The sequence below is a fragment of the Gorilla gorilla genome, chromosome 20 (assembly GCF_029281585.2).
Source record: "Gorilla gorilla gorilla isolate KB3781 chromosome 20, NHGRI_mGorGor1-v2.1_pri, whole genome shotgun sequence".
Classification (NCBI taxonomy): domain Eukaryota; kingdom Metazoa; phylum Chordata; class Mammalia; order Primates; family Hominidae; genus Gorilla; species Gorilla gorilla.
In genome coordinates, this window is record NC_073244.2 from 70,388,004 (window position 1) to 70,400,167 (window position 12,164).

The 12,164-nt window shown below is 47.2% G+C and overlaps 1 protein-coding gene across 2 annotated transcripts in view; it reads left to right on the forward strand.

Annotated features, from left to right (window-relative positions):
* The window catches only part of ZNF8 (zinc finger protein 8), a 38,689-nt gene that overhangs the window by 16,330 nt on the left and 10,195 nt on the right, over positions 1 to 12,164 (forward strand). Inside the window, exon 4 of one of the 2 annotated variants that reach the window (XR_010132080.1) lies at positions 166 to 1,645. Coding sequence is in view for 1 of the 2 variants with exons in the window: in XM_063701739.1 (XP_063557809.1) it covers positions 166 to 1,604 (1,439 nt within the window). In the remaining variant the exon portion in view is untranslated. Of the gene's footprint in view, positions 1 to 165; positions 4,120 to 12,164 lie in introns of those variants that run through there. The other variant, XM_063701739.1, reaches the window with a different exon arrangement.

A 12,164-nucleotide genomic window follows, 5' to 3' on the forward strand; every position in this document is an offset into this window, starting at 1 on the left:
AGCCGTGTCTGAGGGCACTTGATGTTAAAATAAGAGGAGAATCAGGGGACTTGCCAGGGCAGCTGGTTAGGGCCCCATTTCAATATCAGGCCTATGGTGTTGGAGGCCTGTCCCCCTTCCTTTTTTTTCTCCCAACAGCTCAGAGATCTTTGGGTTTTCTTTCAGGCTGGGAGCCTCGATCTGAAAGCCAAGCATCACGCAAGGAAGAGGGCCTGCCTGAAGAGGAGCCATCCCATGTCACGGGAAGGGAAGGATTCCCGACAGATGCTCCTTATTCCACCACGTTAGGGAAAGACAGGGAGTGTCAGAGCCAGAGTCTGGCACTCAAGGAGCAGAATAACTTGAAGCAGTTGGAATTTGGCCTCAAGGAAGCACCAGTTCAAGATCAAGGCTACAAAACTCTCAGACTCAGGGAAAACTGCATCTTGAGTTCAAGCCCAAATCCATTCCCAGAGATCTCTAGAGGGGAGTATTTGTACACTTATGACTCACAGATTACAGACTCAGAACATAACTCCAGCTTAGTCAGTCAGCAGACAGGCTCCCCAGGAAAACAGCCCAGTGAAAACAGTGACTGTCACAGAGATTCCAGTCAGGCCATTCCAATTACAGAACTCACAAAAAGCCAGGTGCAGGACAAACCCTACAAATGTACTGACTGTGGGAAGTCGTTTAACCATAACGCACACCTCACCGTGCACAAGAGGATTCATACGGGAGAAAGACCTTATATGTGCAAGGAGTGTGGGAAAGCCTTCAGCCAGAACTCCTCCCTCGTCCAGCACGAGCGCATCCACACTGGAGACAAGCCCTACAAGTGTGCCGAATGTGGGAAGTCTTTCTGCCATAGTACACACCTTACCGTCCATCGGAGGATTCACACTGGGGAGAAGCCCTACGAGTGTCAGGACTGTGGGAGGGCCTTCAACCAGAACTCCTCCCTGGGGCGGCACAAGAGGACACACACTGGGGAGAAGCCATACACCTGCAGTGTGTGTGGGAAATCCTTCTCTCGGACCACTTGCCTTTTCCTGCACCTGAGAACTCACACCGAGGAGAGGCCCTATGAGTGTAACCACTGCGGGAAGGGCTTCAGGCACAGCTCATCCCTGGCCCAGCACCAGCGGAAGCACGCGGGGGAGAAGCCCTTTGAGTGCCGCCAGAGGCTGATCTTTGAGCAGACGCCAGCTCTCACAAAGCATGAATGGACAGAAGCCCTGGGCTGTGACCCACCTTTGAGTCAAGATGAGAGGACTCACCGAAGTGACAGACCCTTCAAATGTAATCAGTGTGGGAAGTGTTTCATTCAGAGCTCTCACCTCATCCGGCACCAGATAACTCACACCAGAGAGGAGCAGCCCCATGGGCGAAGCCGGCGGCGTGAACAATCCTCGAGCAGGAACTCACACCTGGTTCAGCATCAACACTCGAACTCCAGAAAGAGCTCTGCAGGCGGAGCAAAGGCAGGGCAGCCGGAAAGCAGAGCCCTGGCTTTGTTTGACATCCAAAAAATCATGCAAGAGAAAAACCCTGTGCACGTTATTGGGGTGGAAGAGCCTTCTGTGGGTGCTTCCATGTTATTTGACATCAGAGAATCCACATAGGAAACTTTGCTGATGACTTTTAACCACAAGTAAAAAATGTGGTAAGTCCACATAGTGTACTCATGAAAAGAGGGGCTGGGGGTAGAAATGTCATTGGTGACTTCTGACTTTCTAAGGAAATGATGCTTCCCAAGCACCCGAGGTTGGTTGGTCCCGAATCTATCAAACTCAGTGCCCTCTTTAGCGACGTATTTTGTGACATTCCTTCCATTACACCACAGTGAGTTCACAGGTAATATAACCTACCCACCTGTGTAATGTCAAATCAGTATGCGGCCCCATTTTGTAAAGGATCATTAAAATGAAAGTAATTTATGGTAGAGTAAATTGTAGAGTAACGTGTACTGACTTGGTGCAGTATTTCTCCTTGTCACTGTGGGCCCAATTTTGCCAGGAGACCTAGGGCAATAGCCTGTTGCTTGTGGACTGGTATAGGGTATGATGTTGACCATGGCAATACTGTGAGGGGCCTTCCCATGTGGAATGTGACCTTCCAAAGTAGTGACTAACTCTTGGAAAAGTTTTTAACAACATAATATGCTATTGCATTTCTGGGAAATTCTGGGTAAATTCCAAGCATGCAGCAATTAGTTTGTGCTTATGTGTGAAGTCAAGTTAGGTTCTCAGTTCATACCCTGAAAACTGCTTATTCCACATCTGTTGATGTGGTCCACTGGGGGCAGTTCTGTTCCTCACCATCTTTGCAGCATGCATGGCTCCTGTCCACATTTCAGCCACACCCCCAACCCAATTACGTGACCAGCCCCCATGAAATTTCACAGCATTCCGTGCAGGGGAGTGTCACAGCTCCTCTTGAAAAACATCTGGTGTTGCTATGAGCCAGAGGTTCTTTTTTTTGTTTTTTGTTTGAGATGGAGTCTCGCTCCGTCACCCAGGCTGGAGTGCAATGGCGCAATCTGCTCACCACAGCCTCCGCCTCCCAGGTTAAAGCAATTCTCCTGCCTTAGTCCCCCAAGTAGCTGGGATTACATGCACCTGCCACCACGCCCAGCTAATTTTTGTATTTTTGGTAGAGATGGGGTGTTGGCCAGGCTGTTCTCAAACTCCTGACCTCGTGATCCACCCACCTCGGCCTCCCAAAGTGCTGGGTTTACAGGCATGAGCCACCATGCCCAGCTGAGCCAGAGGTTCTTAACTGGTGGTGCTTTTGCCTCCAGGGCACATTTGGTGACATCTAGGGACATTTTTGGTTGCTGTGCCTGGAGGAAGAGTGCCGCCGTCATGTAGTGGGTAGAGGCCAGGGATGCTGCTCAACATCCTATAGTGCCTGGGACAGCTCCTCAACAAAGGATTCTCTAGCTCAAATGTCAATAGTGCCAAGGTGGAGAAGCCACCTGGGTATAAACCCAGCCCAGAAATGTAGCTGACATTTTTAAAACTTGAAGCCAGGTGTGTTGGCTCACGCTTGTAATCCCAGCACTGTGGGAGGCTGAGGAGGGCGGATCCCTTGAGGTCAGGAGTTTGAGACTAGCCTGGGCCCATGGCGAAACCCCGTCTGTACTAAAAATACACAAATTAGCCAAGTGTGGTGACATGTGCCTGTAATTCTAGCTATCTGGGGGAGGCTGAGGCATGAGAATCGCTTGAACCTGGGAGGCAGAGGTTTCAGTGAACCAAGATTGCACCACTGCACTCCAGCCTGGGTGACAGAGCAAGACTCTGTCTCAGGAAAAAAAAAGAAAAGAAAAAAAACCTTCAAATTGATTGATCAGGGCTGGACTAGACTAGAAATCATATAAGCTTGATTTTAACAAATGGTATCATTAGCTAGTTTATACATGATGTACTTTTTAGTACATCCTTAACGGTTTTGCAGCATTCATAATTGATGTGAAATAAGGAAGATAATCCTTTTTTTTTTTTTTTTTTTTTTTTTGAGACAAGAGTCTCACTCTTTTGCCCAGGCTGGAGTCAGTGGTGTAATCACTGCTCACTTGGCAGCCTCAACCTCCTGGGCTCAAGTGATCCTCCCACCCCAGCCTCCCAAGTAGCTGGGACCACAGGCACGTGCCACCATTCCTAATTTTTTTTATTTTTTGCAGAGACAGGGTCTCACTGTGTTGCCTAGGCTGGTCTCGAACCTTGGCGTCCCAAAGTGTTGAGATTATAGGCATGAGCCACTGTGCCCAGCCACTTATTTTTCTGAGTAACCTTTAAGGATTTATTGTGGACATTTTGAAACATGAGTCATATATTTTTTGCTGGTACTCCCATCTACCTCCCCACCACTCTCCTGCCCTGGATATATATATAACCATGTTTGTCCACTGGGACAAAACCATTTTTACAATCATACTAAGCTGTCATTTCACATTTTTGCTGTGCACTGATAGTGTGAAAGCAATGGCAGGTAAAACTGCTGAGCCCGAGTTCAAAGCAGGGCAGTAGCCCTGAGGTTGGTCGTTCATATTCTTCTCCACTGGGCAATGCAGTAAAGAAAAAGAAAAGCTAATTTCACTTAATTTCTTTTCTTTTCTTTTTTTTTTTTTTTTTTTTTGAGATGGAGTCTCGCTCTGTTGCCCAGGCTGGAGTGCAATGGCGCGATCTTGGCTCACTGCAACCTCCACCTCCAGGGTTCACGCCATTCTCCTGCCTCAGCCTCCCGAGTAGCTGGGACTACAGGTGTGCGCCATCTTGCCCAGCTACTTTTTTGTATTTTTAGTAGAGACGGGGTTTCACCATGTTAGACAGGATGGTGTCGATCTTCTGACTTCATAATCCGCCCACCTCGGCCTCCCAAAGTGCTGGGATTACAGGCATGAGCCACTGCACCTGGCCCTCTTTTTCTTTTTGAGATGGAGTATTGCTCTGTCGCCCAGGCTGGAGTGCAGTGGGGCAATCTTGGCTCACTGCAACCTCCGCCTCCCGGGTTCAAGCAGTTCTCATACTTCAGCCCTCTAAGTAGCTGGGATGACAGGTGTGCACTACCACGCCCGGCTAATTTTTGTATTTTTAGTAGAGATGGGGTTTTACCATGTTGGCCAGGCTGGTCTCAAACTCATGACCTCAAGTAATCTGCCCGCCTCAGTCTCCCAAAATGCTGGCATTACAGGCATGAGCCACCGTGCCTGGCCTACTTTCACTGAATTTCTGTGATGAAACAGGAAAAATTAATTTTGTTAAATCTCGAGTAGAACTATATTGTCATTATCACATCTAAACAGATATCATCAAATACCTAGTGTTCAGATGTTCTGGGTTGCCTCATAAATTTTGTTTTCTGTTTGTTTCATAGTAATCGTAAACAAGATCCACACAGTGCATTTGGTTGGAATTTTTCTTTTTCTTTTTTTTTTGTGATGGAGACTTGCTCTGTCACGTGGTTCACTGCAACCTCCCAGGTTCAAGCAATTCTCCTGCCTCAGCTGCCCCTGTAGCTGGGACTGCAGGCATGCACCACCACACTCAGCAGATTTCTTAATTGTTTGTAGAGATGGGGTTTTACTACATTGCCTAGGCCAGTTTCAAACTGGGCTCAAGTGATCCTCCCACCTTGGCCATCCAAAGTGCTAGGATTACAGGTGTGAGCCAATACACCCTGCCAAACAGCAATTTTTTTTTTTTTTTTTGAGACGGAGTCTCGCTCTGTCACCCAGGCTGGAGTGCAGTGGTGCGATCTAGGCTCACTGCAAGCTCCGCCTCCCAGGTTCATGCCATTCTCCTGCCTCAGCCTCCCGAGTAGCTGGGACTACAGGCGCCCGCCACCACGCCCAGCAAATTTTTTGCATTTTTAGTAGAGACGGGGTTTCACCATGTTAGCCAGGATAGTCTCGATCTCCTGACCTCGTGATCCGCCCGCCTCGGCCTCCCAAAGTGCTGGGGTTACAGGAGTGAGCCACCGCGCCTGGCCCCAAAACAGCAATTTGAATAACCATGTTGGAACGGTTGAGCATTGGAACTCATTAGCATCAGAACTTCCCGTGTCAGGCCGGGCGCGGTGGCTCACGCCTGTAATCCCAGCACTTTAGGAGGCCGAGATGGGTGGATCACGGGGTCAGGAGATCGAGACCAGCCTGGCTAACACGGTGAAACCCCGTCTCTACTAAAAACACAAAAAATTAGCCTGGCGTGGTGGCGGGCGCCTGTAGTCCCAGCTACTCGGGAGGCTGAGGCAGGAGAATGGCGTGAACCTGGGAGGCAGAGCTTGCAGTGAGCCGAGATAGTGCCTCTGCACTCCAGCCTGGGTGACAGAGCTAGACTCCATCTCAAAAAAAATAAAAGAAGTTCCCGTGTCCGTTTTTGCTTTTTGGATGCTGGGAGTGTCACAACTCAGCGATCCAATCAAGGCAGAGCTGGCCTCCAGGATGCCAGAGCCAGAGCTTTGTGGTTCATCTCTAGAGGTTCAACAGGACCCTGTGGATGGCCCAAGTTCGTTTCTCTGCACTTACCTCTTCGGGGTTGTCCTCAAAACGTTGCCGTGTCAGCTCTCACTTTTCACAGCAACTCTGGCCTCCTACCTTGGACTGCGCCACTTCTGTCTCCTTAGATAACCTCCATTCGCATAGCTAAATGCTGCACCCTCCGACACTGCCACAATAATAGTTCTGTGAGTTAGTACCATTTTATAGATAGGCAAAATTTGGCACAGGACAAAAGTTAGTGGTAACTAGAACAAAAGTAACCAGCCCAAGCTAGGAAGTGGTGGAGTTGGAATTTGATGTCAGCACCCAGCTGACCATGGCTTAAACAGATGAGGCTTTGTTCATAAGGCTGTCTTTTCAGTGGCTCAGCTGTGTCACAGTCGATGTTTTCTGCAATCTCTCAACCTTTCCATTGTGGTCATGAGGAGACTCCTATGGCTCCAGCCATTGCATCCACAGTGAAGACTGAAAGAAGGGGGAATGGGCAGGCCAACACTTATCGCTGATGGTGTTTAAAGGAAAAACATTCCCAGAAGCCTGCAGCACATGCCCCCTTAGTCTCACTGGCCACAGATGGGTCAGGGGGCCACCCCTAATAACAACGGGGCTTAGAAACCTCATATTTACCTTTCTAACCTCTGTGGTGGAGACAGTTGGGAGAGAAAAGTCCTGGGAAGTGGATAATGGAGGCAGCTAGCCGTAGCTGCTGCTTTTCTCTTCAAGCTCTTGGGAGAATTGCTTGTGCTGCCTATTCCCTTGGTGGATGATGGAGGCAGCTAGCCGTATCTGCTGCTTTTCTCCTTCAAGCTCTTGGGAGAATCGCTTGTGCTCCCTATTCCCTTGGTGGCAGCTCACACCTCAGACCTGCTGTCTGCCCCCATTGCTTCACAGAACCCACTGCGACCACTGTCCAAGGTACCACCTCTGGTGTCGTCTCTCTTCATCCCCAGGACTGTGAAGCCTGCTAACCTCTTTGCAGAGCTCCATCTCCTTGCATTGTGGGGTTCCTTCTAACTGTTCAGGGACTTCTCAACCTCCCATCACCCTTCCTAAATGCTGGGGTCCCTGGGGTCCTAGAGTCCACCTTGTGCTCCACGCCCTCCCCAGGTGTCATCTACATCCCTAGCTTTGTGCTGCTCACTACCAAATCAGTCTGGTGCTTCTGAGATTTGGGCTTCAGACCCAAACAACTGCTGTGTGCTACTGGGCAACTCCCCGAGGTGTGCCGAAAGCTCTCCAAACCCAGCCTGCCCCAAACAAAACTCATTTTCCACCCAGACTAGTCTCTGCTTCCCTGATCCCTTTCCTGGAGGCTGTTTCCACTTGCCATCCCATCATGGAAGCCAGAAAATCAGTCTTCTTGACCTCTCCCCTTCCTCACTCCATGGAGTTAGAGGCCCTGTTGATTTTGCCATGTAAACATTTCGGATTTGCTTACTTCATCCCCACTGCCACCAACAGTGCAGGATGGCCCTAAGAGGAGAAGTAATGTGCTACCAAGTGGGCCAGCCAGAGTGTGAACCAAACAGTCTGGTACCAAAACCCTATTCTGGATCATTCCTCCTTTCTGCTCCACCAGCAGTTTGGGGCACAGGCTTGGGAATCCAGACAGGAAAGCTCCTCCCCTCTGAAGCAGTGGGACCAACAATGACAGCATGGTTCTAGACAGCTCTGGAAGTCAGGCCTGTGATTGCCTCATTCCCTCCACCTTGGCCCCCAAAATGGCCAGTCCTGAAGGGGTCACAGTTGATACTTCTCTGAGGGGGCATGGGGTTGGCTGAGGTTATAGCAGCCCCACTGGGTGGTAAGCTGGGATGAAGCAATCAACTGGAACTCAACGAGCCTTGAGTTCTCAAAGGGGGTGTGGGAAGGTTCTTATACATCTTCTATGAAGGGCAGTTTATCAGTCACTAAATTACAAATACATAAACCCTTTGTCTCACCAAACCTGCTGGGAATGAATCCTACATATATATTTATATGTGTGCAGGCTACATGGTTTTCATTATGCTATTGATTTTAAAAGTAAAAATTTGGAAAGAACCTCCATGTCCACCATGGGGAACTGGCTAAGTCATTTATGGTGGAATGGTGATCATAAAAATTCATTAAAAATGAAGACTCTATATACAACTTGAATATTCCTTATCGAAATGCTTGGGACCAGAAGTGTTTCAGATCTTTGCATATTTTCTGTTTCTCATTTCAGTTCACATTTTCTAAGCATGATATTCCTACTGATTTCCTTGTAGATATTTTGAAACAGATAAGAAACTCCTCCGTGGAAATTACTGTTAACTAGGGAAAAGACATGTTTTTTTCTGTTCATAAAAGTAATGTGAGTTCTTTGTAGCAAAACTTGGAAAATGCATAAAAGTAAAAAAAAAAATGAAAACTTGTGTAAAATTCCTCATACTTTAGCCATCCATAGATGGTCCTTACCATTAGGATTTTACTAATTTTCCTTGCAGTTTTTTCTTAAAATATATACGTGTGTCTACACATACATAGTGTACACTAAATTTTACATACACACAGAGGAATATATATGTGTATAGTTATCTTGTGTTTAGAAATTTGGAATCCCTTCTAGTTGTCCTGTAACATGTGCTTACTCTATTTTGAGGATTTTCTCTATGAATTTCATGTAGCTTTTTAAATTAACTTTCAGGAGGATTGTAACAATGTGCTCTCCACCCAGTATTTTACCAGCCTTGAGTTTTCTCAAAGGGGGCATTGGAGGGGTTCTTATACATTTACAGTGGGAATGTGAATTGATACAACTTCTGTGGAGGGCAGTTTATCAGCCACTATCTAAATTACACATACATAAACACTTTGTCTAAGCAAACCTGCTGGGAATAAATCCTACACATATATTTGTATGTGTGCAGACTGTTTTTACATGGTTTTCATTATGCTATTGATTTTAAAAGTCAGAATTTGGAAACAACCCTCCATGTCCACCATGGGGAACTGGCTTAGTCATTTATGGTGGAATGGAGATCATAGCCTTAAAAATGAAGACTTTATATACAGGTTGAGTATCCCTTATCCAAAATGCTCGGGACCAGAAGTGTTTCAGATTTCAGATTTTTGAATTAGGGATCCTCAAACTATACTAATGTGAGAAAGAGCTCTAAGATAGTTAAGTAGATAAAAGCAAGGTGTCAAACTGTAGAGTATGTTTCCATTTATGTAAAGAAGAAACAGGCTAGGCAAGGTGGCTCACGCCTGTAATCCCAGCACTTTGGGAGGCTGAGGCGGGTGGATCACCTGAGGTCCGGAGTTCAAGACCAGCCTGACCAACACGGTGAAACCCCATCTCTACTAAAAATACAAAAGCTGGGTGTGGTGGTGCACACTTGTAATCCCAGCTACTCCGTAGGCTAAGGCAGGAGAATCGCTTGAACCCAGGAAGTGGAGGTTGCAGTGAGCCAATATTGTGCCATTGCACTCCAGCTTGGGCAACAAGAGCGAAACTCCATCTCAAAAATAAATAAATAAAAAACATTGGTTTATATGTACACACATAATCTCTGAAAGGGTAAAAGTGGCAAGCATACTGGTTGGCCAGAAGAATTGGGAGGACAGTGATGAGGAATAATTTTCACTCTTTATCATTTTATATTTTTGGAATTTTGAAACATGTAAAATTATTACCAGTTCAAAAAATAAATTTAAACAAAAATCTTAACTGTTTCAAATTAAAGTAAGTTTGATAATTTCTTTCATTGTTTACTGTCTGCGTCCCCCATACAGTGTTCACATGAGCAGAGAGTGTGTGTCTTGGTCATATTCATACTTGTTCTAGATATACTCGTGTGTGTGTGTTTGTGTGTTCAGTTGACAGAAACAGTTGAGTGTAAAACAGCTTTAACTCGATGATACCAAAGATATAAGATAAAGGTCCCTGGAGGGTGGCTGTAGCGCACACATGCATTTCCAAGTTACTTTGTTAAATTTCCTGTATCAATGAGCCCCAATTATGAGAGCCCCCTACATACAAGTTTTAGCCAATAGCCAAGTACCCCATTTCCAGTGTTATCTTCATGTCCTCCAAGGTATTCAAGTTGTTTCTGCAATGGGTAACTGGGAAGAAATCAGCATCCAGTCTGAAAAGCAGTCTCCCATAGGTCTTTTGTAAGGAGATCCAACATGGACATCTTCCAGAATGCACTGTACAACATGGTAGCCACTAGTCATGTATAGCTATTTAGATGTAAATTTTTTTTAATTTAAAAAATGTTTCATTTATAGCAACAGGGACTCACTGTGTTGCCCAGGTTGGTCTCGAATTCCTGGGCTTTAGTGGTTCTCCCACTGTGGCCTCCCAAAGTGCTGGGATTACAGGCGTGAGCCACCGCGCCCGGCCCATAGCTGATAGAATTTTTAAAGTCCCCCTGTGATGATCTGACTGTGGTAGGAGTAGGGAGGTGTAACCCGAGTCAGTATGCACATTGGGAGCCTCCTCCACTAGGTCATACAGGCCTTCTGCGTGTAGATGGAATTATCATGTCCCACACTGTACCCGGGCACCTCCCTCGATTAAGGTGATTTGCATCATGCAGGGCCTGCCTGTTATTAGGGGGTCTCCTGGACATACAGAAATAGGAATGTACAGGGACTGCATACACCTGTTGCTCAATTTCTAGCTAAATGGCTGGAGGTGGGGGATAAAGAAATGGCATTCATACGGTGTAATACTAGCCATGTTTCAGAAAGTTTTCAAAAAATGTTTAGTGGAGAAATGTGCAGGGTCAGTGGAAGAAAACCTGTAAAATTATATTATGATTGTTTTATACTCTATACGGACAAGCCTAAATTGGAGGGCATTTTGGAAAACTCGCTTGGATACATGAAAACTGCAAGGATCATTATAAAGAAACAACAGGATCCATTCTAGATTGAAAGCAACTTGAAATGAGACAGTAGAGTGTAATGCGTGTTTCGTTTGTGCTTGAATAAAAGACGAAAACTACGTAAGACATTGGGACAACTGGAGAAATTAGCATATGGGCTGGGGATTGGGTACAGGCTTCAATGTCGTTACTTGGGTGAGTTGAAGAATGTACGTATTCTTAGGGGACATCTGCTTAAGGATATACAAGGTTCAGGGGGGAAAAATATCTCCAAACGATATACTTTTATATCTGTGTGTGTACATGTGTGCGCGTAGAGAAAGAAAAAAGTACATACGCTGTATATTTCAAAGAACATATAAAACCATGGATGTCAAAATACTTCCCTTCCGGTGCGCTGCCTGCGCAGAACCGAGAGGTTCTGACGATCCGCAGCTCCCACGCTCCCCTTCCGGCCCCGCAGCGCTGTGAACTCCATTTCCCAGAAGGCCTTGTATCCCGTGCATGGCCGTTTCCAGGCAGGAAGGCGAAGGGCCTTCTGGGAGGTGAGGTCCTGGGCGGCCGCTGGCCACCAGGCGGAAGTGCGTACCGGAAGTGCCGGCGGCAGTGTGTAAGACGTGCCCTGGCGCGCGGACTATCGGGTGGCTAGGCTCTCTGAGGAGGCTGCCACAGTGGTGAGTGGCGTGTGGAGGAGAGGCGAGGGTGATTGTGAGGGATGGAGAGGCGCCCGTGGCCTAAGTGTGCTGACGGTGGGAGTGAATGAGTGGACGGGTGGGACCTGTGAGGGGAACGCGACCCCGGGTCGGCGCGGGCAGAGAGGCGCGCGGTGCTTGAGGGCGCGACCTGCCATGTCCTGCCGGGTGTCACCGCTTATGCGCCCGTGGGAGGGGAGCATCCTGTGTTGGAGGCAGAAGGAATGAGGGTCGTGACCAACTCATTATACCACTGGAGGCTCTATGAGCAAACCGCAAACTGTTCTCATGAAAGCAGGATGTTGGTAAACTGACAAACTGCGTCTGCCGCCAGAAGGAATGCTGGGGGCAGTCACGCTCCAGGTCCCCTGCTCCTTGAGGTTATCTACAGGAACATCTGGAAGCTGTTGAACAAAGAAAGCAGTCATGTGGGCCTGTGTTAAATCAAATAGCTGACCGTCAGTTACCCTTTCCTCCCTATTCAGTCTACCTAACAAATATGAAGGGCTGTAAAAGCTCAGGGCCCTGTTCCCTAGAATCTAGGAGCCCCCTGACCTCTTTTTTCAAACAGATCCTTTTCTCTTTGTCTTCATTTCTGCCTTCGTCCTCCTTCGTTTGTTCCAG